This window comes from Cynocephalus volans, chromosome 5 (genome assembly GCF_027409185.1).
Source record: "Cynocephalus volans isolate mCynVol1 chromosome 5, mCynVol1.pri, whole genome shotgun sequence".
Lineage (NCBI taxonomy): Eukaryota > Metazoa > Chordata > Mammalia > Dermoptera > Cynocephalidae > Cynocephalus > Cynocephalus volans.
The window spans coordinates 14,516,594-14,543,089 of NC_084464.1; the positions used below are offsets into that span (position 1 = coordinate 14,516,594).

General features: G+C 36.8%; 1 protein-coding gene across 1 annotated transcript in view; it reads left to right on the forward strand.

Moving 5' to 3' along the window:
• Positions 1-245: 245 nt before the first annotated feature.
• CAGE1 (cancer antigen 1) overlaps positions 246-26,496 on the forward strand; it is a 62,631-nt gene continuing 36,380 nt past the window's right edge. Inside the window, exons 1-7 of the mRNA XM_063098050.1 lie at positions 246-334; positions 2,444-2,659; positions 4,736-4,820; positions 7,942-8,372; positions 20,335-21,393; positions 23,321-23,470; positions 25,365-25,475. Coding sequence (XP_062954120.1) covers positions 2,522-2,659; positions 4,736-4,820; positions 7,942-8,372; positions 20,335-21,393; positions 23,321-23,470; positions 25,365-25,475 — 1,974 coding nt within the window. The 5' untranslated portion in view covers positions 246-334; positions 2,444-2,521. The remainder of the gene's footprint in view (positions 335-2,443; positions 2,660-4,735; positions 4,821-7,941; positions 8,373-20,334; positions 21,394-23,320; positions 23,471-25,364; positions 25,476-26,496) is intronic.

Below are 26,496 nucleotides of genomic sequence, written 5' to 3' on the forward strand. Positions count from 1 at the left end.
TTTGTGTTTCCCCTGCAGAAGGACACGCCTGTTCGGCCTGGGGCCCACAGCCTCATAACTTCACTACTCTGGGAACAGAAACGCCGAAGTCACCGCGCCGCGCCCAGGGCGTTGGAACGGGCCCCGAGGGCGTCGCAGCCTTTCCCCGGCGAGATAGGCTGGCGCGGGCGGACGTCACACAGGGCCGTTCTAGTGCGCCGGAGCGTAGCCGCTAGGTTGTCAAAGCTCTCGGTGGAAGAGGGTGAAGAGCGTTCTTCTCCCTCGCACGAAGGCCGGTGCGGAGGGAGGAAGCGCGAAAACCTCGCGCGGGTCCAGGAAACTGTGGATCCTGGAAGTGAGCACACTTTTGCGTCTTAAAAAGTTTGGTGCGCTGTTTTGAGACAGAAATGAGGAAAAAACTTAAAGTTTGTCATACGACTGGTAAAAAATTTTAGAACAGAACTTTAGAGTTTTTGCCAGTAATTCCCATGATGCCTCTGTTAACGCCTATCTTAAAACAGCTTTAGGATGTTTCTGGAATATCCAAACATTTGCATCAATTTTTTTAAAAAATCGAACATAACTCTGGTTAAGGATAGAAATAAAAGAAAAAATAAGCCTAACTTAAAAAATAGAAATCTGCAGTGCCTTATAACGTATGAAAAATGTTGTAAAAGTGTAATTGGAAGTTTTGGGTTCACAAACAAAAAAACGTAAGAAATAAGGCCCTTGCGGGGTTTATGTTTTTGTTTTTTTGCATTTGGAAAACAAAGCAAGGGTTTTTCAGATCCCCTTCACCATAACCCAGGCAGCATTTATGTGTTGGGAAGACAGGGGAATGTTGAGCATAAAGTTGGGCCTTTTGCCAGTCCTGACTAGCCTGCTTGGCTTGCTGACCTTTTTGTACTTTAGTGAGTGATGACATAGGTTTAAAAACAACTAATCCTCTATGAAGGAATTACTTTTTAATTGAATAATTCAACAAAGTAGTTAATCCAGGCAAATGGGTAGTGACTGTACATTGAAAGGGTTTAACAGAAATAAATCATTAGGATGTAGGATTTATTCAGTTTATATTTACTGTGTAGACAACACTGGCCCTTTTACAGTATGGGATGGAACACCCCTAAGTTGACTCCTCTCAAGACAGTTATAATCTGTAAGTACAAACACTAATACCCTTGAACCAGCGGTGAAGACTCTAAAACAGTAAACAAATAGGTGCTGAATTGTAAGGTATAGATTTAGAGATTAAGAACATTGTAGGTATTAAAAAAATAGATGAGTGGGTAGATGTGAAGGTTTTAGGAGAGAAGCACATGCCAGGGCAGATTAGTGAAGTGGTATGGAGTATTATCTATTTGCAGGGAAATGAACCTGATCTTGTTATAGGCAATGGGAGAAATCACCCTCGGAGACTGATATGGAAAAAAAAATAAAATTTTATTGCCAGCAGCTGGGACCGCACTAGCCAATTCAGAGTGCACCCTGAGCCATTTTTACTTTTGGTTTTTAAAGCTGCAAGTGCTAGGAGTTATTAGCCAATGCAAGCAAGCCAACAGTACATAAGCTAATTTTGCTGTTAGCATGGCTCCTCCCAGGCCCTCCCACATTTTCCCGCCCGGATTTTTCCCACCTGAGTTTTTAAAAAATGGAGGGATTTTCTTAAAATGGCACCAGTCCCGTCAACAGCAGAAACATCATTTCAATCTGACTAGAGCAGGAGAGTACGGGTGAGGTAATTGTGGATGTAGGCTAAGGAAGGCCTAGAAGATCAAGCTGAAGAATCTGGAACCAGTGTGATTGGATATCTTTTCCACTCCCATCCCTGACAGACTCGAGGAGGTCCCAAGATTATGGACCAGTGTGATGACATAGAGGACGGAAAGCAAGCATGAGTTATGGAAAGACAGTTTTAAAGGGAAAATGGACAAAACCTGGTAACTGAGTAGCCGTGTATGACAAAGTAGAGGGATGCTAAGACATCTTCAAATTTTCACACCCAGGTGCCTGAGAGACTACATAGGTATGGCCTAGGAAAGTGAGGACGGAAACTGATTTACATTTGGATTTGACTTGATGATGAGATGTTCCAACAGAAGGTATCAAGTAAACAGAAATAGTGTTTTGTGGAACTTAATAGGTCTTTGATAATATTTTGTAAATATCCTTTGATCAAGTAACTGAGAGATCTTTTCGCCTTCTATGTCCCAAGCCTTTTAGGGAATTATTAGGTAGTAGCCACACATATTGACTTATTTTTGTTCAATTCAGTTTTTATTACCATGCCAAGTTATGGTATACTCAGACTAAAATTTTTAATTTTTCTAATAACTTTGATAAATGTCATTTAAAGTTTTAAGGTAGTGAACTTTGCCACCTTCTTAATGAAAGGCGGGATGGGGGAAACCCTTTTTATTTGCACGTATTAATAGACATTAAAATTTCTTTTTTCAAAATTGAGGCTTTCCATCATTCAACAGTTAGGAACAAGGACTATCAAAACTTTTGGTCACCGCCTTCAGATCCTAAACATTTTGAAATGGATACTTCTCATGAAAAATTAGAAAGCATGCCAGAATTGGATGCCATGAATGTTTGCGGTCTTTCTCAAGACTTAACTCAGTCAGATTCTCCTTTCTGTATGGAAACCAGCAGTACAACTTCAGACTTGCCTCAGGTGGGCATTGCTTCTGCGTTCTGGGAGGTTAAGATGTATGGAGTATTCACATTATCTTCCACATGAAAATTTAAATCTCAGTGGACACATAAAGGAGGGTAATATAAGGTCTGGTTTTCCCAGTTCCACTAGTATGCAAAGAAAGGTAGAGTTTTACAGATAAGAGTGTTAAGACTGATGCTTTCTAGTCTCCTCATGATATCCTAAGATGCTACCAGGGGACGTGGCCACAACAACTCAGTCACAGAGGCAGGATGAGAGCCCAAGCGGCCTGACTTCTGGTCTAGTGCTTTTTCCACTATGTCAGTATGCAAACGTAATTCATTCGTCATTCATAATGATATTGACAGTACCCTGAATGTAAATTAATCCCTTCCTGTTTTCATGAAAATTTCTAGTGCCCTTTCTTACAAAATAAAAGAGATTGTAATATCCTAAGATTTTCGTGAATGTTCTAAATGTTTGATAGTTATTAGCAATAGCATAGGGAAATAATAGGAATGTATTAAGTTGTGTCATATGAAACTGCCTTTTTGTAGTTAAAAATGGACAAATATTGACAATTTCATGTGGTACAGCCTATGAATTGGCAAAGCCTTTTAAAAGGGCTGTTTAATGATAGGAAATTAAGAGTTAAACTGCATTTTTTCAACCTCTAGGAAGTATTCAAATAAGATATTTTAGAATTGTTTATAATAACTAAACATTGGAAACAACCTAAATTTTCATCGCTAAAGAGCTAATTAAATTACTGTGCAGATGTACAGTGAACATGTAGCCTTAAATAAGATAATACAAATATACACATATGATCTGTTGACATGGAAAAATGGTCACACTGGTTGTCACCAGATAGTGGGATTTTGAGAGTTTTTTATCTTCTCTTCTTAAACAATGTTCAAGGTTCTTTTTTAATTATAAAAATCTTTTTATTTTGAACAAAAAATTGGGAGTGTTAATCAGGGTCCAAGATACCATGTACTAAATTTGAAAAAATGGATGTCTTCAATTATGTAAGGAGGTGCTCCCTCTCAGATTTTACTGAGCATTTTATTCTTTGCAACAAATTTATAGACCAAAGGAACAAAAGGCCATATTTTAGATAAAAACAGCAATATCAGCAAAGATGAGAGGTAGAAGTTATCTCTGAAATTCTGAAATTCTATGAGTAGTAGAGACCCAACAAAATCATGTAAAATGTATCATCTATGCAAGTGAATACTGCTATTTTATTCTTTCAAGTACATTATTCTTGATACTTTAAAAATTTAATTAGGAGGAATGGTCTGAATTAGCAACAAGTCTAAAAAATAGGTTGTTATAAGATATAGTAAAAAAAGAAAAAAAGATGTAATTCAGTTTTTATTGTACTTCAAGCACATTAAATATGTGGAGCAATTACTGAAAAAACTATTGAATAGAAGTTTGTAGCCAGCTGTTATAAGAGATAAGAATTTTTTTAGAGCATCATTTAGGTCCACAAACATGTTATACTGTTAAGATTAAACCAATGTTTTTCTCAAATATTTTAAATGTTTTCCTCACTCTCTTATTTATACTGTTAACATAATAAACCCTTTCATCGTAGATAACAATAAGGTAACTTTGAGAGTAAGCCCTACCTGAATTTTTATAAATTACTGTTTAGTGGAATCAGATGTCACCTTATTACTGCAACCTGTTTTACATATCTTCAATGTTCAAAAGACTAGACTAACAACTACCCTAATGCTGTTTAGACCAGATTAATACACATCAAAGAATTACCAGTAAGAGAGATATATGTATATGCTATTATATATCCTTGTGTTTATAGTCACTTGATTTGATTTATCAAAAAACCAAAATATTGAAATAGCAAGTTTTTGTTTAATTTTCATTTAATATTGTTACTCAGTATGGTTTTACTAAAAGAGAGCTAAATGTGTAGTAGGGAGAGATAACTAGAACGCACATTCTATCTGTGCTACAAAATATTCTAACAGAAAAATTACTTAGCAGTTATACACACCTTTAGAAGAAGCTTGTAATGTTTGCTTGAAGTATTAATATTAATGTCTTTTATTATTAATACAGAATGAAATGAATGTAAAAAGGGAAAGTGAGTATAAATCCATACTTTCTGAAGATATTTGTAATACACTAGACAATTTGTTAGGAGGTAAGTATCTCTTTGTTGACAATAGGCAAAACAGAGAAACAGATTTTTTTGTGTGTTCTGTGTTAATAACAATAATAATAGCCAGGTACCATGCTAATCTCTTTATATACATTATCACATTTAATATGTAAACACTCTTATGAAATAAAGTTTTTTAAAATTGAATTAAGGGCCGTTTTTATCTCCATTTTACAGATAAGAGTAAAATGTTTATGATCAATGTTGTGAAGATGTCAGCTTTCCTCAGATTGACATATTAATGCAATTTAATTTATCCTAAGTTGACCTAACATTTAGAAGTGAGAAGTTTTTTTAAAAATACCCAGTACAGTTTTGAAAAAGAAGATTTGGAGACTTGTCCTGCCAGATGACAAGATTTATTATAGAGTTATAGTAATTATAACAATGGTTTATAAGCAGAAGGGTTATAAATCAGTGGAATAAATAGAATACAGAGTCCAAAAATAGACCCATTAATATATGTGGACACTTGGTTTTTGGTAGAGGTGTTATCATAAATCCATGGGAGAAGAATGGATTATTCATTCAATTGTGCTGAAACAGTTGGCTCTAAATGTAAGAAATGATTAGACTCTTACCTCCTGCTGACTAGAGAAGTAAAGTCCACATGGGTAAAGGTCTACATGTAAACTGCAAAGCTCTAACTTGTAAAGAAAATTTTAAAAATGCCTTTATGAAAACAGGAAAGGGAAAGATTTCTTAAGACATGAGAAATACAAACCATAGTTGATACATTTAACTACATTAAAATAAGAAAATTTCTATATGACCAAAGTATAATCAAAGTAAAAAGAAACAAACCATAGAGAAGATACATGCAATGTATATAATTAAGGAATTGGTATCCAAAACAAATTCCAAATCAATAAGAAAAAGACATAACTCAATAGAAAAACAGGCAACCTATATGTATTAGTTTTCTAGGGCTGACACAACAAAACACCATAGATTGGGTGGCTTAACCAACAGAAATAAAATTTCTCACAGTTCTAGAGTCTGGAAGACCAAGATTAAGGAGGTAGCAGGGTTGCTTTCTCCTGAGGCCTCTCTTTGGCTTTCAGATGGTCACTTTCTTGCTGTGTCCCTACATGGCCTTTTCTCTTGTCTTTCTGGTGTCTCTTCCTCTTATAAGGACATCAGTTATACCGGATTAGGGCCTACCCTGGTGACCTTATTTAACCTCAGTTACCTCTTTGAAGGCCTGATCTCCAAATACAGTCACATTTCTAAGGTACTGGGGGTTAGGCTTTCAACGTCTGAATTTGGGGAGGACACATTCAACCAATAACAGTATATAACAGGCAGATCACAGAAAAGGAAACCTGCAAGACCATTAAATCCATGAAAAGATGTACACTAAAATGGCCACAGTAAAATACCATTTCAGCCTATCAGTTTGACATGTTTTGGAGGGGTGTAGAACAGAGGAACTCTTATGCTACTTGTAGAAGTATAAATTGATAACAACCACTTTGGAGAGCAATTTTGCAATTCTAATAAAGTTGTAGATAGGTATTTTCTATAATCTAGCAATTCTACTTGTAATTATATACCCAGATACTAGACAAAAATTCTTAGATTGGTGTACAGGAAAACATGTATAAGGGTGTTCACTGCAGTGCTGTTTTTAAAGGCACAATTAGAAGCAACTTAGCTAGGGAACTAAAAGGAATAAAGTATAATCTGTCAGTAGAATGAACTAGATCTACATGTATTTACATGGCTAAGTCTCAAAAGCAAAATTTTGAGTGAAATAAAGACTTTCATATGGATATATAGTGTGATGCTATTTATGTAAAAATTTTAAACACAACAATACTCTATTTTCATGGTTCTCCTGGAGTGCTGCAGGATATTTTGAAATTTGAAGGAAATGGTGATACTGGACATCTGTTAGACTATCTCAAGGTAGTTCACTATTTCAATATAAGCCCATGCTACAGTCCTTTCTATGATGTCTTATTTGCAAAGCTAGGTTTTTGGAGGTTGTTGTGATAAGAAAACAAGTCCTGTGTGAAATCAATGATGAGTAAGAAGCGACAGAGGATGTTACCTAATCTGATTCCATGGTTTGAGACCCTGTGTGGTGCTTAACAGTACACATCCAAGTAGAGAGTGTGGTTGTCTCAGAATAAAATAATGTATTGTTCTTTTACTTTATGTGTATTTTCAAATAGCTAATAAGTTGTTAAGACGAAAGCTTAGTAACTTGTTTGAACTTAACTACTTACAAAATGAAACTGTTAGGCATTCTTTAATCCAGGGGTGATGTGAAAAAATTATTGAGGCGTTAAGGGTGTCACAAGATGAGGAAGTCTGGGGACTTGAAATATATTATTTAGCTACATAAAAGAGTGGTAAAAGTAGAAAAATATGATGGGAAGGATGAATACGTCCAGGCTTCAGTACAGTGGTTATCTCTGGGAAGGGGGTGGAGGAGAAAGTTCTAGATAGAAGGAAGGGATCATTAATTAATTTTGTAACATTTTATATCTTGTAATTTTTGTCTTATTCTGATTTTTTAAAGACGTGTATTAAATCTGGATAATTTGTCATATTGAGAAACAGTATAGCAAAGCATTTAGAAGTAGTATTCTAGAATGTCGGCTACACTGCTTAGCAGCTTTGTGACCATAGGCAGGTGACTTGTCTCTTATGTCTCAGTTTCCAATCTGTAAAATAGGGATAATATTTTACTGACTTCATGGGATTGTAGTGAGATTAAACAAGCTTATGTATGTTTGCTATTTTACAATTCTCTTTGCTTTTGTATCTTTTTGAAACATTTTATAATTAAAACATTTAAAAATTACGGTACAATAAAAGAATTTTGAAGCTATCTTGGAATTTGTTCTAATGGTATTTGACCAGAATGATATATAGCAAACTTTTTGTAGCAGTCGGTTGGGGATATCTTCCCCTTGTAAAATGTTGTTTTGTTTGTCAACACCAAGCTGTGCTAAAATCCACACAACGCATAAGGTTGAAATAATATATGATTTTTAAAAGGCTTCAATGGTTTATTTCATAAATACAAATATAACTGTTACTGTGTAAATTTATGGTGAACTCATTCTTATTTCCTTCTCTCTCTAATGAGATATCAACACTGGAAATTACATACAGAATGTACTAATTCAGCCAATTGACACCAGCATTTCTTCCTTGAGACCATTTGAACCTATTTGCAAATTTCACTGGATAGAAGCATTTAATGATGAAATGACAACATTTCAAAATCTGACAGACGACTTAACTTACACAGAGAGGCCAGAATTGCAGAGCTATGTATACAGCAATGCAAAAGACACTGTTATAAAACAAGATTCATTTAAAGAAAATCCAATGGAAACTAGCATTTCTACAAATAAAGACCAACTTGCTAGTGAGTGTGTCAGACAACTGACTACAAGCCAACCATTCATCCATTGCAGTGGAGAGACACTGAAATTCACGGAAAGGTCACTGGCTGAAAGTACTGCCAAGGAATCTGCCCTCGACCCTAAGCAACCTGAAAGCTTCTTGTATGAGGTAGGTCTACACAACGGTGACAAACCATTGTATAATAGCTCTAACCTGCTTGATCTGATAATTATAAAACCAAGGAGGTAAGATTGTTGATGGTCATTAAAGCCTGTGGGGTATTAAAGGATATGTTGTTTTCTTTTTTTAAAGAAACCATTTATGTAATCTGAGACTATTCCAAGTAGTGCTAAATCATCCAATCAGCATGAGGGACTTTGCTTGTCTGGGGAAAATGCATTCTGAGATCTTAACCAATTCAGAAACAAATTTTTCTAATAAAATAAAATAAAGTCTGTACTTGGAGATTCCCTTTACAAAATGGTAATTTCTATGAGGATCAGGACTCTGTGTTACTCATCCTTTTATGTGCCATAGCATCTACATGGAAGTTTTTATATTTGTTGAATCAAATTGGCTGAAACAAGTAGAATATAAGTGAAAGGTTAAGAAGAGGAGTGCAAATGTATTAATTAAATTATTTGACAAGAAAAGCTTAAGATTTTTCTATCATGTTGGACTTCTATTGACATGCAAAAGAAATTAGTTTTTCTACCAGAGTGAAAACATTAATTTGTCTTTTGGTTTATTGATTCTGGGCACACATATAGTATCCTAAGAGCACTGAAAATACTAATAGTATAAATTCTAAGTACTCTTTGGACAAAAAAAATAAAGATTCTAAGAACTGGTTTGGGTAAATAGATATAATCCAAGAATAGTATAATTAATACCTTTTCAATGTGAGTTTGATGAGAAAAGCTATGGTCATTATGTTTCATTTACAGGCATGAGCAGGGTTTGTTTATTTATTTGGAAGTATATGGCAGCATTTAAAAGAGGACTTTATTTCCCCATGTTGATTTCTGGAAAACAGTATTTTAAAAATATGCTTAATTAGGGTTTCTCAAGATTGTTTCTTCCTCTTTCCATTACAGTTAGTCATTTTCTTCAGTTAGTCAATAGATCTTTCAGGCATCTATTATGTGCCAGGCCCTATGCTATGGGTTGTTTATATAATGGTTACAAAACAAGTACAAAGATGTGGTTCTTATCCTCATGAGGAATACCATCCTAGTAGAGGAGATGGACGTTAATCAAATAATCACACAAATAAATGTAAAATTGCAACTATGATAAGTTCTGTGAATAAAAGTTACATATACAGTGTATGTAGAGTGAATATGTTATATATATATTTTTAATGTTATATAAAGTTACATATAAACTTGCAATTATGATGAGTGCTGTAAGTATAAGTGGGATGGGCATCTACAATAAGGATATTACCCTGGTCAGGGAGTCTGGAGAAGGCTACCCTAGAGAAATGGTCATTGAGATGAGCTTTAAAGGATAAGTAGGAGTTAATTAGGCAACTGTGGGTGGGAGAGCTTTCCATGCAGGGAGAACAACATCTGCAAACACTGTGGGTACAGGGAGCATGGTACCTGCTAGGACCTGAAAGAAGCCTGGGGTCTCGGAAGCCCTGGGCTAGATGCAGCAGGAGGGATGTACTAGATGAGGATGGAGAGGTGGCATGGGTCAGATATTGTCTGAGTCCATTTTATGCTGCTATAACAGAATACATGGACTGGGGAATTTATAATGAACAGAAATTTATTTGGCTCACAATTTTCAAGACTGGGAAGTCCAAGAGCATGGTGCTGGCACCTGACGAGGGCATTCATGCTGCGTCATCCCATGGCAGAAGGCAGAAGGGCAAGAGAGGGTGAGTGCAACAGAGCAGGAGGGGGCTGAATTCACTTTTATAACAAATTCGCTTTTGCGATAACTAACCCACTCCAGCCATAATGACATGAATCCATTTAAGAGGGTAGAGCCCTCATGACCTAATCAGCTCTTACCAGGCCCCACTTACTAACACTGTTGTATTGGGGATTAAAGTTCCAACACATGAACTTTGGGGGACACATTCAAACCTTAGCAGACATCAAGAGCAGATATCAGGACCTTGCATGCCTCAGTAAGAATAGTTGTCTTTATCCCAGAGCAATAAAAAAACACCAAAATACATGGATCTGTTATCTTTAAATTCTAGAGAATTATATAGCCCAACCTTATGGATGTCTTTTGCTGGTTTCTCAATGTCATATTTATTTTAGCATTTCTTACCACACTTTACTGTTCTTTTTCAAAGCCCCCAAAACCTGTGTCATAGGCATAAAATTGGTTATGAGGCATCTCTTTCGGTATTCTAATATTCATAGCGTAATGAGGTAATGGACTGAATGAGGAATAAAAAAAGGTCTATTCAAAAAATACCTTCACAGTCTATAAGGCAATTGGTACATTTATTTGTTTTAATTCACTTGAAGTCAAAAAAAGTGTCTTATATTGCACGTTTCTCTTGGTCCTGGGGGGTCTCAGGAGGCAGGACTACACATAGCCTCTGCCAGGAGTCCCCCAGGGAGCAGGGCCGCATGCAGCCCTGACAAGAGAGTGCAGAGATGAGTTGCTGAGGGCATGCCTTGAGCTAGGGGCTGCTGCTTAGGGAGGTGAGCAACCAGAAACCAGACACAAAGTTTTGGGACTTAGTGCACGCACTAAGCAACTTTATTGGGTAAAAGCATGTCTTACATATGTTTTAGCCAGCTGTAAACCCCTCCCATACCTCGCCATCTCCTAGATAACTGAAGAGGAAGTCTGTGGTTTGTGGTTAAGCTTTGAGAATTTTTGCTGACCCAGTCTTTTTGCATTGCTGCTGACAGTCTAAATCCTGGAGAGCAAGAGTGCCTCCATCTTTAACAGGTGTTCTCCTTCATTTTCCTCCAGTCCACCCTTTTTTCTTTTAAAAGCAGGCTTGCAAATGTTGGCAAAGTCGAAATACATACAATAAAAAGCAATCTGATTAAAATGCAGCCTCAACAGTAACAGCAACAATAGCATGATTTTAGTTCAAATTTTTTTTTCTATTGCCAGAATAAGTGCTGCAGCAGCGGCTTTTAAGCCTAAAAGTGAAGGGGATGGTGTTTGGGAAAATGTTGTTGCTCTTCGTTTTTCCTTTTGTTTGAGTATTCTTTTCTTGTGTCTTTTTATCTTGTTGTCCATCATCTCTCTCATGGCCATTGTTCCTGTATATCAGACATATTCACTATTACATATCCTCTGATATAATTTATAATTGCTTTAATGCAACTAGGTAACAAGGGAATAATGATAACTAATGCCGATGATGAGCCACCACCAACTCTTTTTTAATGCCCTCCATATGGAAGAAAACCAGTCAGGCACAGTACTAATCCATGTTTCTAATGCTGACTGCCCTTGTACCTTCTGCAAACTGTCCTCGGCCTGTTAAATCAACTCTATTCTTAAGAACTAATTGGTCTACTTCTTTTATCCCCTTTTGAAAAAATACCAGCTGGTGCTATCAATCCATTCTTTGAGCTGTGTTGTATTGTACCACTCCCAGAAAATGCAAAGACCGCTGGCTGATATTTCACAGTTTAATGTTTGAAAGGCTTTGTCAGTGGCTAGCACTTCCTCAATCCAGTGTACTCGTGCTTCTAGCTCCAAAAGTTCAAATGTAAGATCCCTCGTAAAAACCCAATGATTTTCCTGGGTCTTTATCAGACCCACCAGCATCTGGACATTTTTGTCTGCTAGTTCCTTGAGTTCCTGCAATTGATGGAGGGCCACCCCACCTGTAGCCATACCAGCCGCAGCAGTGATGGCAGTAACAATTCCGAAAGCAGCTAATAAAACAGCTCCACACTTGGATCTCTTTGGCTTAACAATTTCTAACTTGTTATTATCTATAGGAATGGGAATTATATTTTCCTGTTGGCCCACCTTAATATGTCTGTCAGAAGCCTGTTGAATCCATTCCTCTGGGCCACCTATAGTTGCAAAACAAATGGCTGACTGTGAACAAGCACATATACTGTTTGGTGTGCCACCTGCTCCCTTTGGTGCTGATACATTGAACAACATGTCACACTGACTACTTTCTATGTCAAATTTTTTCCATTGTGTGCCTTCCTGACCTTTAACTCAATGAGTCACAATGGATTCCTATAAATTGGAAACTACATGTTGTATATTTGTATTCCCTTGATGACTGTGCATGCATTAATTTGTGAGTCGATAGTAAGATCCTAGTATCCCTGGATCTACATTCTAAACAATCTTGACAAAATTGAGTCTCATTTGTATTTTTAGTTTTATTTACAAAATTGCACTCTAATTGAAGTAATTGTTTGTCTTTCATCTCACGTGGAAAAGACAAATGTGGTGTTGATGGTCATCATCCCCTTGCCTTTTTGTGTATTGCCAAGCCCATCTTTGGAAAGTGCTACCCAAGGATATGGGATAGCACAATCAAATTTCCCTTCCTCTGGCAAATTACTAATGTTTGATAAACACTTTTTCATGACTAGCCCTGGCAAGGATAAATTGCAAAATGCTAAGCTATTAAAAGGCATATATCACTTCTTATTAGTATGACTAGATAAATGCATAATAGTACAATTTACTTGTCCTGGATAAGTTTCATTAAATTTTATACTATGTAGCCAGGACTGCTCAGTTTTGATGCTTTGGTCATTTGTTTCACTTGTTGGAATTCTCCATGTATTATTATTTGTCAGATTTACAAATTTGGCCTGCCAGACCAATTGAGGATATATCCAGTTTTTCCATCCTATTCCTATAAATGTACTATCAGTTGTAAGTTCACCTAACTTGGGTATGCACTGAGTGACTTGAGCTTCTCCATCACATTCCCATTTTATTAGCTGTAAAGTTTCATTTTGTCTGTTCTTACTACTGCCCACAATTGTTTCATTCCCCCATTTAAATTCACCACTAACATTACTGTTTGTGTCATACTCTCTTTGAATTTTGTGTTTGTTACAACTCCAAAAATAATAAGGTCTATGGACACATAACTGTACTCCTTTGGTAAAAGAAGTGAGCAACCTAAGCATTTCAGGACATGCTTCTAAAATATCTTGAAATTGATTGCAATCTTTTCAATTACAACACCAAGCTTTATTGCTTTTCTTACATTGAGACCCTTGAGCAGTATGATTTGGTTTACAACTGATTTGATTTACAAGTCCTTGTTTTAATGCCCAAGTGGTATTAAAGATCATAGGCTTATGTCCTTGGAATATTCTGCTGGTGGAATCTGAAATCCATTCAAGTCCACTACAATTTGCTCCCCAATAATACTCAGTTACATTTAAAGGCCAGGTGGCATTTGTACAATTAAATGGCTTACAATAAACCATATTTTTTGGACATTGAGTATTTAAATATTTTTCAAATAACCGTAACCATTGTTTTCCTATTTGAAGCCCCCAATTATTGTTTCCATATTCTGTACCATTTCTGTGTCCTCTAAGTCTCCACATATGGGTGTTGTTTCCTGCCCAATGCAGCTGTGTTATGTAATGGTTTTGGGGAAGACATTCAAATTGAGTATTGGCTGCTGCACAAAACCAAGGGACTTTTTGAGGATTTACAAGTGTAGGTGCACTAGACCATTTTAACAACTCTAGCCTAAAACCTTGACATATGGGGACCCACAAAAGTGCTAAAATACAGATCCATATAATATTCTTACCTTTTCCTGCCGGCAACAAAGGCATACTCACGTCCTTTTCCTCTTCAGATGAGCCGGTGGTTTACAGTTCCTGTTGCCTCCATCTCTCCTCTTTCTCCCGTTGAAGCTGAAGCATCCTTAATTCTTCTACTATTTTATTCTCCTCGGATGGTCCTGCCTTTTGGGATCTCATTTCTATTTGTTCAGTTTAACTACCCCTCCTTTCCAATAATCCTCTTCTAATAATATAATAGCTGCTTGAAGAACACATGGTGGGCATTTGTAAGGCCATCCACAAGTTCCTCTGGGGCTAGGATGAGTTTCTTCTACCATATGATTTATTAATTGTCTTAACTGCACTAAATAAGATCCACGAGGCTTTGGAGCACCATATGGTTCACTCCAATGGGGAACTTTAACACCAGGGCACCACATACATATGTTCCCAAACTTTGGCAACAACTGTATGTGTTTGACCCATTTTACCTTTTGTTCCCATCCTTTCAGTGAGACATATCTTTTAGGTCCACAAAAGTATTGATCCAATATCTTTTTTGTATTTGGATTAATCTCTGTTCTGTACTTTTTCTATGTTTGTTCCACATTGAACGAGTAACCTGTGTTAACCATCTAGGAATAGTTTGCTTATGCACTACCGTAAGTTCACTAGGGTGCAACTCTTGGCCATGAATGATGTAAGCAATAATCATGGCTTCTTCTTGTCCAAAGCAAAAGGCATCCACCCACTGAACAGTAACTTTGGGATTCATCTGAACTCTAGGCTTCATCTGAAAAAATTCTTTTTGTTAGATGTTTAGGAACTACTTTTACCTCTCTAGTTGTAAGTTCTAATCCTCTGATGCCTGCTCTTTCCCACTGCAGAGTGCCTGGGCCTAATGTTTGAGGTGACTTGGGATCCTTATACAAAAATTTACAAGAATTAGTTAAGGTTTGCATGTGCTTACGTGTTTCTGAGTTTTTAAGTTCTGTTGCTCCACCCATGCCTCTGCTCTTGTATACCCATCTCTACCCTTCTTTTCAAAATTGAGGCAAAATACTGTCCACAACAGAGCATTAATGGGGTCTTCAAATAACTCTTTTTACCTTTTTGAAGTGTTGTTTAATTAATTTATGTGTACCTCCTACTTTTCCCTGACTCTGAGGATGGTATGGAATGCCATGATGCCATTTAATCCCTAATTGTTTACACATCACTTGTACTCTATCTGCTGCAAAACCTGGTCCATTATCACTTCGGATTTCTTTTGGGAGCCCTGCCATATGAATGATCTGAAGCAGAGCTGTCTGTGTATGTTTTTCTGTTTCTCCCTTTTGTGGACTAACCCTTATCATTTTTGTTTGTATGTCAACTGCTACATACACATATTTATAAAGTCCTAACTCAAACATGTGTGTGACATCCATCTGCCAAACACCTTCTTGGTTTTTTAACTGACTAAATCCCTCTCCTGTAGCACTATCCTGCTGTTGGCAGTCTTTACATAACTTTGTAATATGCTTTGCTAATCCTAAAGGAAGATGAAACTTCCTTGCTAATTGTCGGGGGTTTGCATGTGTTGCCTCATGCCACTGTTCTGCTTCCTGAAAAGTTTCTGAGGTGAAACAGGCCATGTCATCTGGAGCTGACTTTTGTAACTTTGCTTCCCCCATCTCTTCAGCAGCTATAATATGTAAAATAACAACTGGATTGCCCTTTTGAATATTTATTCCCTTTTTAGTAAAATTTACAACTTGTAATATTAATTCGGTTGAATAACTTTGTTTAACAGTTGACTGTAATAATAACAATCCTTTTATAGCTAATCCATAATTTAATTGCATCTGTGCTATTTGCATTTCATCCAATTGGAGGTATATTCCTGTAAATATTTGTCTTTTTTCCTGGGCTGCAACAATCTCTGGCTGCTTTTATTTGCCACCCAGGGAAACAAAGTTCTGACTACTGTGGCAGTAAGTCCTTCTCTTCTGCAGTAAGAACTACATTTCCCGGGGCCAAATTGTCAGCCTCTTCATTCCCTGGCACCCCTTGATGTCCTGGCACACATTGTAAATATATTTTCTTTGTTTGTAATAATTCCCAGATTTCTTGCCAAATGGGATTTTCCTCTTTCCACGCATAGTCAGACATTAACTGAATACATGTCCATAAATATTTACTGTCTGTAACTATGTTCATTTGATTATATTTTAATTGTAATGTTAATAAAAATGACCTAACTTCTGCTTGCTGAGCTGTTCCCTCAAATTCTGTTACTTTATTATTATTTGCATTCTCCCATATAGCACTACGGGCTGGCTGTCCCTTCTTTCTAGATCCATCTATATAAATTGTAGGGTCTGTGACTGGAACAGCACTTTTCCATATACAAGGATAACTTAAACATTCACTTTTATCAAAAATTTTGTTAGGTGCCATACCAAATTTGCAATTTAATAACCAAATTTCTGTTCCCTCTAATCCTTCTTGTAATAAATACTCAAAAGTAGCCTTTTCTCTGTGCAACCAAACTTCATCTGGAACTTTTCCCAATCATATGATTATTTCTGAAACCATGTGATTGGCTAAAGCCACACATTTCTGTGCTTCGGTTTTTATTTTTCTGTCTTTGCTAGTCCCATATCCCCATCAGAGCACCTTATGCTTTTGATGAACAGCTCCTTGAGCTACTTGATTCCACACAACGCTAAGACTAACTAGTTCCTTTTTTTGATGATAAGGCATTCATTCCTGCTGTGTTAACATTTGTTGTATTACATCTACCTCATATTGAGTTTTTTTAGTCCGTGATGTTTTACTTAATATGTTTTGATCTACTGTTAATAACTTCTGAATGTTTTCTGTTTGTATCTTAGGATATGTTTGTTTTATCCAATTAATTCTTCCTAATACTCGTTGAACATTATTTAATGTTTTTGGTTTACAATCCAATAGCTGATAGCTATATGATATCCACGTTTGGGGTTCTACAATATATCCTAAATATTTTACTGCTTTGTCCCCATCACTATTCTGTATTTTATCTTGAGGGGTTTCAAATCCCCACTTTTTTAATTCCTCTTGTAACTCTTCGACTACTTGTTTATGTTTGAGAGCTGTATAATTTGTTCCTATTAAAATATAATCCATATATACATAACATGTTATGCCGGGATGTTTTGCTTTCCGTGGTGTTATTATTTTTTCTAAAGTACATTGATACCCTTTTGGAGACCCTATAAACCCTTGTGGTAAAACTTTCTGTTTAAATCTTATACCTGGCCCTGCATTATTCTTTTGAGGTACTATAAATGCTATAAACTCACTTATTTCTTCATCTAATGGGATGGCGAAATAACCATCTTTTATATCAATAACAGTAAAGTGCTTTACCTGTGAAAACCCTGCTGGATGAGGAAAATACCTAACTGAGTTTCTGTTCCTACATCATCTATTCCTTTGTTTAATTTCCTAAAATCCATAAGCATCCTCCACTTACCAGATTTCTTTTTTATTAAAAACACAGGTTATTATAAGGATTTTCTGGACCTACTCTTTGTATCTTTTTTTCCTGTTCTAATTCAGCACAAATTTCTTGTAGTGCTTTATTTTTTTCTTCAGATAATGGCCATTGCTTAACCTGTGGTCCTCTAAATCCTGGCAACAATTTAAATTTCACTGGTGTTAACTATTGATTTAACATTGTACACACAAAGTGTACTCCAAATTTGCTTAACTTATCTCTCCCTAATAAATTTATAGGTGTGGGACACACTACTACTTTACCTAAAATTGTGTTTTTATTCCATGTCATTTTAATTTGATCATATTTAATTCCTGTTTGACTTTCCCCCTATTCCCATTACAAATTGCTGGCCAATGTTTCTTCCTATTGGGGGTGGCTTTGCCCAAATTGAAATATCTGCTCCTGTATCTAATAAAACCTTAATCTCTGTCCCTGCACACTGTATCACTGTTATTGGTCTTTGTTGCAAACTGGTAATTTTGGGGAAAGTGACTTGGTTTTCTCTTCTTCCATTGGTGCTGATGGCAGAACAGGCTATGATACCAATGCCTGGGCTCCCTGTCCTGAGCCCACTTTCCTGTTTTTTGTTCTGCATAACCTGGCAATGTGTCCCTTTTTTCCACATTTGAAACATGTAACATCTTTATTAGCTGTAGCCTTTCTTTGCTGCTTACAATCCTTTTTTCATATGGCCTAGTTTATTGCAATTAAAACATCTAAGCTCTTACTGGTTCCCTTTTCCTTTAAAGAGAGCTGCTGCAAAAGCCTCTGCCATCATGGTTTGTTAGTTGGCCACTGTACACACGGATCTGCAGCAATGTATCCTGTCAGCAATTGCTGCATCCATAGGCAAGTGAGCCATGACCTTTTTACAGTCTTCCTTTGCATTTTCAAAAGCCAATTTATCCTGTAAGTATCTACTAACTTCTAAAGGTAAAAAATCCTTTTCCAATGCTTCAAATAGCCTATGCAAAAAATCCTTATATGACTCTCGAGGAATTCGTACAATTTTTGTTACTGCAAGTGGTTTCTGAACTAATTTAACTCCTTCCCTACCTGCATTGACAACCCACTCCTGGAAGGTTGATCTATTGGGGTCCTGCTTGTGCATCTGGTAAATTATTGTTTGGGGATTCTCCTACTATTTTGTCCCCTGTCAATTGACTTGGAAAAACATCTTGCTGTATGGGGTTTTGTTGATCCCATTCATCTTTATATTTTGCTAAGAATTCTTTTAGAATTGATTTTTGTTCAGCATTCCCAGGTGCTTGAGCAATTAAGCCTTTTACTTATACCTGGCATAAATCCTGCATACATAAAACTTGCATTCAAGTGATAGTTTCTGAGCTCAGTAATCCACAATGACTAATGATGTCAAAGAAATCTGCCATAACTCAAGGGTGCAGAGGAGAAGACATAGTTCCTCCTAGACCTTGGACTACTGGGTACACCTGCTTACCTTCTCCTTGTATATTTCTTGAGCCAGAGATCTGGCCAGCATCTTGAAACTCAAAATATACCTTTTTTAGTTCCTCAATGGTCCTTACTGCCACTCCCAACATTTCCCTGTACAGAAATACCTGCAGGGCTTGCACAGCTACAGACAACTCTGGGTGCTCTTTTTTTGCTTTCTGAAGGGCATTTATCCCTTCCCTAAGTTCCCTGACATCTAGTGTCCCAGTTTCAGGAAACGTTGGGCAATAAACATGTGCCTGCCAAAATGCCCTATAGGTATCCTCAGGTGCCCAGTGTGTTGTCTTCCCTGTTTCCTTCGGTTTCTCTACTGATTGGCAACGCTTAATGCCTTGTATGACCAAAGTAACAAGCCTTGCTGACGCAACCGTCCCCATCCTGCTTTTAGGCTACTGCTACCCGGACCTAGCCGCACAGACTCACATGTCTGCTGTCCTGCAGACTTCCGTCTGGTCCTTGGGTCAACCTTCAAGTCCCTGTTTGGGCACCAAATCTGCACATTTCTCTTGGTCCTGGGGGTCTCAGGAGGCAAGACTACACATAGCCTCTGCCAGGAGTCCCCCAGGGAGCAGGGCTGCACGCAGCCCTGACAAGAGAGTGCAGAGAGGTGAGTTGCTGAGGGCATGTCTTGAGCCTAGGGGCTGCTGCTTAGGGAGGTGAGCAACCAGAAACCAGACACAAAGTTCTGGGACTTAGTGCATGCAATAAGCAACTTTATTGGGTAAAAGCATGTTATATATGTTTTAGCCAGCTGTAAACCCCTCCCAGACATCCCCATCTCCTAGGTAACTGAAGAGGAAGTCTGTGATTTGTGGTTAAGCTTTGAGAATTTTTGCTGACCCAGTCTTTTTGCATTTCTGCTGACAGTCTAAATCCTGGAGAGCAAGAGTGCCTCCATCTTTAACAGGTGTTCTCCTTCATTTTCCTCCATTATATGTGTTCAGAAAAGTTTGCAACATAGAAAATGGTAAGAGTATTAATGCTTAATTTTTCTTTTGTCAAAGTAAATGTGATACATATCTCTGTTGTATACCTACTGCTTGTATTCTGTGCTGTTAGGTGCTCTACATACATTTAACAATTAATACTTAGATATTAATTTTTGTTAAGTAGGCATTATTATTGGAAGTAGATATTATTATTGATCTTTTATAGCTGAGAAAATCTAACTAGGGATCTAGAATTCAAGGCCAGCTCTGACTCCAAAGCACATGATCTCTCTACTCTTTCACACTTTTTTTTTTTTGTCCTTTTCGTGACCGGCACTCAGCCAGTGAGTGCACCGGCCCGTCCTATATAGGATCCGAACCCGCGGCGGGAGCGTCGCAGCGCTCCCAGCGCCGCACTCTACCAAGTGCGCCACGGGCTCGGCCCCTCTTTCACACTTATTTACTGTAATTTACAGACTGCAGTTTCTTCAAAAGAAGTACAGAACTCTGGGGAGATTCCAGAGATGCCAGTCAGTCACCAAAAGGAAATCACAGCAGATGGCACAGAGAGTCCATGGATTGCCTCAACTTGGTCTCCTGCAGGCACCTTCTGGAGTAGTGGGACATCTCTGGAGAATTGCAGGGCACCTGAAATGGAGCAAAGTTTTGAGAGCTTACAACCTCTGGAAGAGGACATGTGTTTAAATGAAGTCTTATGGAAATTAAAATGTACTAACAGAGAGCAGCAAACGCAGATCCAAGACCTCCAGTATAGTAACCTGCATTTAAAAAAGAAAGTTAAAGAACTTCAGACGAAGATTACCAAACAGCACGTGTTCCTTGACATCATAAATAAGCTAAAGGAGAATGCTGAAGAGTTAATTGAAGACAAATACAGAATAATCCTAGAGAAAAATCACGCTAATAAGACATTGCAGAATTTGCAAGAGATTTTAGCTAACACCGAAGAACATCTTCAGGAATCTGGAAAAGAGAAGGAAACCTTACAGCTTGAACTTAAAAAGATCAAGGCCAGTTATATTTGTTTACAGGAAAGGTACATGACTGAAATGCAACAAAAAAATAAATTCGTAAGTCAGTGCATAGAGATGGACAAAGTCTTAAGCAAGAAAGAAGATGAGGTTAAGAGGCTGCAGCATCTCAAAGGAAAATTGGAAAAGGCCACCACTTCTGCTTTGGACTTGTTGAAAAGGAAAAAAGAGTTCCGAGAACAAGAGTTCTTGTCTTTGCAGGAGGAATTCCGGAAACGTGAAACAGAAAACCTGGAAGAAAGACAGAAATTGAAATCTAAACTTGATAAATTGGTTGTTCAAGTTAAGAATTTGCAGTTCACATGTGAAAGTGAAGGAGCAAAGAATACAGAACTTCAGCAGCAGATCAATACAGTAAAAAATGAAAATGCAGCACTTCAGCAGCAGATTGCAAAGAGTAAAGAGCAAAATTATGTCCCTAAATTTCAGATAGCTCAGTTACAGGAGCAATTAGAAGAAGTCATGGAACCAGATGCTACTAAGGTATTGCTGCAGATTCTGAATCTCTAATACAGAATTTCAAGAGTTTCTAGTAGTCTGGCGATGCATATTTACACATGGCACTTACATATATTTGTTTTCAGAAACAATTATTAACAAAAAAAGAAATTGGGATATAAAGGAAAATGCACCACCAGTTTGGATAAGTTTCTTTTGGTTCATGGGTACCCATCTAAATGAACAGCCATTCCTGACTTCTTGTGATTATTTTGATAGAGGTGACAATTAACCTGGCAGTTTTGTGGGTACCCATGACCAATCATCTGAAGCATCTCCCAGAAGTTACTTTTGAGAAAGGATTTTCTAAGTGTGGATCTCAATCCTATTCAGGAGTAAAAGTAATAATACAATTGTATATTTGATTTACAAGGTAAAATAAATCTATATTACATCATGTATTAATTTTGTAAAATTATAAAGCATTTAAAAACTGTATTAGAACCTTGTATCAATATGTTTGGAGAGGCTGTTATTTTTTATTATCAGCAGCTCAAAAGGCTTTTTTTGGCAGCCAAGAACCTGGAAGCACATCCATGAAGTGGTACTTTTCAAAGCTGGAGCATACCTATTCTCTTTCAGTTTTGTAGGTCTGCCTTAAAGTATGTATAGTAAAATCTTATTAACTGTGACTCCTTAGAAAAAGGCTAATCTGAACTAGAAAAAGGTATGTTTATTTTTTATTTTTGTTGTAATAACTCAAGCTGAGCTGATATGTTGCCTTAAAGGTGTCCTTAGTGGACCTTCTTTATGAATCATGTAATCAGTGTAAGTATTGTTTGCAAGTAACTAATTCTATTACTTTTAAGGGTTCTTGGGAAAATATTGTTCTCTCATGTTTAAAAAAATTCTAAGATCTTTCTAAGATCTTTGAAAGATCTAAATCAGTGGTTCTCAAACTTGGACATGCATCAGAATCACCTGGAGGACTTGTAAAGACTGCAGGTTACTAAGCTGCACCCTGGAGCTTCTGATTCAGTGGGTCTGTGATGGGGCTTGAGAACATGCACTTCTAGCAAGATCGTAGGTCTTATTGACCTTGCTGCTGGTCCAAGGATCATACTTTGAGAACCACTGGCCTAAGCCAAGATAACCTTAAGTATAGTTTCTAAACAAATCATGATAAGTTTTTGAATTGGTAAGCTCTAAATGAATTAGTTTAACTATATAGAAGTTTAGCATGGTATGTAATTTTTTTTTTTTAGCTTTCTTTTAAAAAACAGTAAAGTTCCTTGTTTTATCTTTTCTGGTTAATTTCTTTAATAACCCCAAATGTATACTTACTCTACTTTCAGTTTTGCTTTTCATTAACTCTAGATCTGCTTTATTGAAGTATGGTCTGGGAACATCTGCAAAGTCAAAATTATTTTCATAGTTATATGAAGACATTATTGCCTTTTTCATTCCAGTTTTTTCACAAGAGTTTTCCAGAAGCCATGTGACATGTGATATAATTGCTCTTGCGGCTGATGGAATGTGTGAAGCGAATATGAGAATCCAGCTGTCTTTTATTAAGCCAGCATTAAAAATATTTGCAAAAAATGTATAACAGTGCCACTCCTTTCGCTAATTTTTTTATTTTAGAAGATGTGGTAATTTTTCACTAAAAAATTGTTATGTTTATACATAATGGGCTTATTATTAGTGAAATGAATTAGTAAATAATTCTAAATTAAAAATTAAAAATTAAATTAAATTTCTAAAACAATAAATATTGGTAGCTATAACTCACATAAACAAAAGGTTTTTGGGGTCCTCAATAATTTTTAAGCATATAAAGGGGTCCCAAGGTAAAAAGTTTGAGAGCTACTGCTCTGGGTTTTAAGGAGTGGTATTTTATTCAGCATTTTACTTAAAAAGTATTCCAGGTTCTATGTCTTTATTATGACGAGTCTGAATTGTGTGCGTGTAGGGTACAAAGATGATACATTCTAACCTGTTCCTGAGTCACTCACCTTGTGAGGAAGGGAGCCTGAATTCCTTAGATGTGACAAGAGCTTCCCAGCTGACCTCCAAAATTCACAGTCTTCTGGCTCTGATGGTAGGACTTCTTACATGCCAGGTAATACAAAAAGAATTCAGTTTTTAGTAGGAAGTGAAGAAATATTGGAGTTGGACTAAACCACGAAAGGCAATAAAAGGTGACAGAATTGTTATGAAAAAAAAATGGAAGGCAAAATACACACCCCCAAACCAACCAATCAGACCTTCCTTCCTCCTGCTGCTTCTTTTTGTTTATCTTTCTTCAACACTGAATTCCCACAAGTCTAAAATAAGATAAAATATAACATACTCATATAAGATAAAAAAGACATCAAGTGAACGCCTTCATTTAGTACTTCTCCATTTCAGAGCAATAGTCTTGTACTCTGGGTCAGTATGCTCCTAGTAATTAGTGATTGTTCACATTAATGAGCTGTTTACCTAATCTAAAAAACAGCTTGTGGGTGCAGGGGTGGGGGAAGCTGTGTGTATTAGTAGAATGAAAAATGAAGGTAGTGTCAGAGGGTTCAAATACTGGCTTTGCCACTTCCTGGATATGTGACTTGGCCAAATAACCTTTCTCAGCCTTAGTTTTCTCATCCTAAATGAGGGAAATGATACTTGCTGCTGCTTGGGATACCACAAGCACTACATTTAATGAGAGAATATATTGAAGGGCATGTGCTTGATAGGTTCTCTAATTTATTTTCTCTTCCCTTCTATTGATATACATTTCTTTTATCATTAGAGTATTCATCTGAGCTGAAATTTGGGGGCATAGGTTTGCCATGTTACTGATCCAAGACAAACCCTATTTCTGTTTTGTTTTAGCTGAAATTTATTGAACATTAGCATTTATTTAATGCTAGAGACTGAGCTAAGCATTTTATGCACAGATCACAAAGTGGTAGCTCACAGACTATGTCCACCTAAAGTTTTATTTTTAAAGATTTGAATTTGAATGTGGTACAGATTCTTCTTTGTTGCAAACTTTTCACCTCACTTTGCCCCTTCATACATTTGCTTTCTCACTGTATTTCTTTGGGTTTCTTCTGTCTCATTGGTGGCTGCTGTTCATACTGTCTTATTTGCTGGCTGCTGCTTCTCTTCCAGACCTTTCAATGATAGAGTATGTCATCAGCCCTCTTCTTAGTAGATCACATCCCATCCCAAACAAATATTATGTGCTTGCTTATTCTGTATTACCCACCCCTACTGGAAATAAGAGCCTTTAAGATCAGAGATTTGGCATGTTGTATGCCCAGTACCTAATACAGGGTTCAGCTCATTATAGGCAGTCAACAAGTATTTACTGACTTGATGGCCTGTCCTTGCAGGCATTTAAGTTTGTTGATCCTGGCTTTTACGAATTATTTCATTCAATCCTTATCCCATTCTTTATATTATTAGGCTTAAAAAAAAAAAAAAAACACAGAAAAAGAAACTAAGGCTTGCTTAGAATAGTTGAGTTTCTTGTCCAAAGTATCACATATGGTTAAGTGACAGATCTCAGATACAAACCCAGGCACTGAGTAGGAGGTTACATTGGTTCAAGTACCTTCATTCTGGGTACACTTGAAATATCTAGAGTTTCAGAATTGTTCAGGATGTCTGATTGTTCTGGTGTCAGGTATAGCAATTTGTCTAAAATTTGGATTCGTAATCTGACTAGGCTAAGGTGGGGATGTACACATGAGTGTGTAAGTATGCATAGTTATAGATGAAGGTTAACTTCGCAGCAGTTATACTGATCTGTCCCAGTAACAACTTATGTACAAGTTTAAATCAGTATGAAGCCTTTCCATACTAACTCTTGTGAGGAGTAGTTGAAGAATGCAGTTCAACACGACTTTATCTCCCTTGGTTTGGTCACTTATTTTGGAAGGGAGATTTGTTTCATTTACGTTTTTTGCTTCCTCCTTTTAGATCTACTGAAAGCTTTTAAATCTACTTTCTCAAATTGTCACCCTTAGGACATCACCATTCCCGGTGCTGAGCATTTCAGAGAGAGTGAAAAAGTTAGTGATATATTGCTGCAAAACTTGAAGAGTTTCTACCTTAAAAAGAAAAATCTAGATGAAGAGGTACTATATTCTTCATTCTAAAAATTGTATCATATTTAGTGAAAAAAAAAGTTTAAAAAAAGGGTAATAATATAGAAGTAAATCTTAAAAATGTGGATTATTTTAAGAAGTATTTTGGGGGACCAGATAACTTTACTACACCTCTCGTTAAGGAAATATAATGTTCGACATTTGACTTGTTTTATAACTTAAGTCTGTACTGGAAAATCTCAGTCATCTACAAAAAATTTGGGATTTTTTTTTTGCTTTACATGGCACTACTGATTCCTGTGGAATAGTTTGTTTTGACATTCCTATAGTGATTCCAAACTTCATCACTTAGAATAATGGAAACATTGAAAACAAATCGTTTCTCAAGTGGGAGAAGGGTAAGGGCAAGGTTCCTGGAGTTTCAGTTACTCTTTTCCTGATGTGGAGAAGAGATTGAGGGATAAAATTAAGAGACTAAATTAAATAGGGAAGGTAACAATAGAATGTTAAATTGTGCCCATTTTAATCTCAGAGGAATACAGAAATGACAATTTTGTCTCACTAAAGGAATAAAAACTTCAAGTCTGGAATCTTGGATCATGCCAGATTCAGTTCTGTCCTACTACTCTGCACTGACATGGGCAGAAAGTATGTTGCATGTATTCTGGGGACTCTCTGTTTTTAACTAACCTGCATTGGAAAGAACCAAGTCATGCGGACAAACTACTGGTCTGCACTTCTGCAGAGAGGTCTCCAAAAATAAGTCCGTCTGAGGATGTTACAAAAATACAATTTCAGATATTTATGTTCTTTTGATTAATTTTTGTATAATTACTGAAATACTACCAGATGAAATGGTATGATATCTGCAATTTGATTCAGTGAAGGGATGGAGGGAGGAGGGGAGTGGTTGGGGAATAAATATGAGATTGGCCATTAGCTGTTAATTGTTGAAACTCAATGTTAGTTACATGGAGACTCATTAAAGTTTTTTACCTTATTTTATTTTTTATTTTTGTTTTTCTTTTTTTTGGTGGCTGGCTGGTACAGG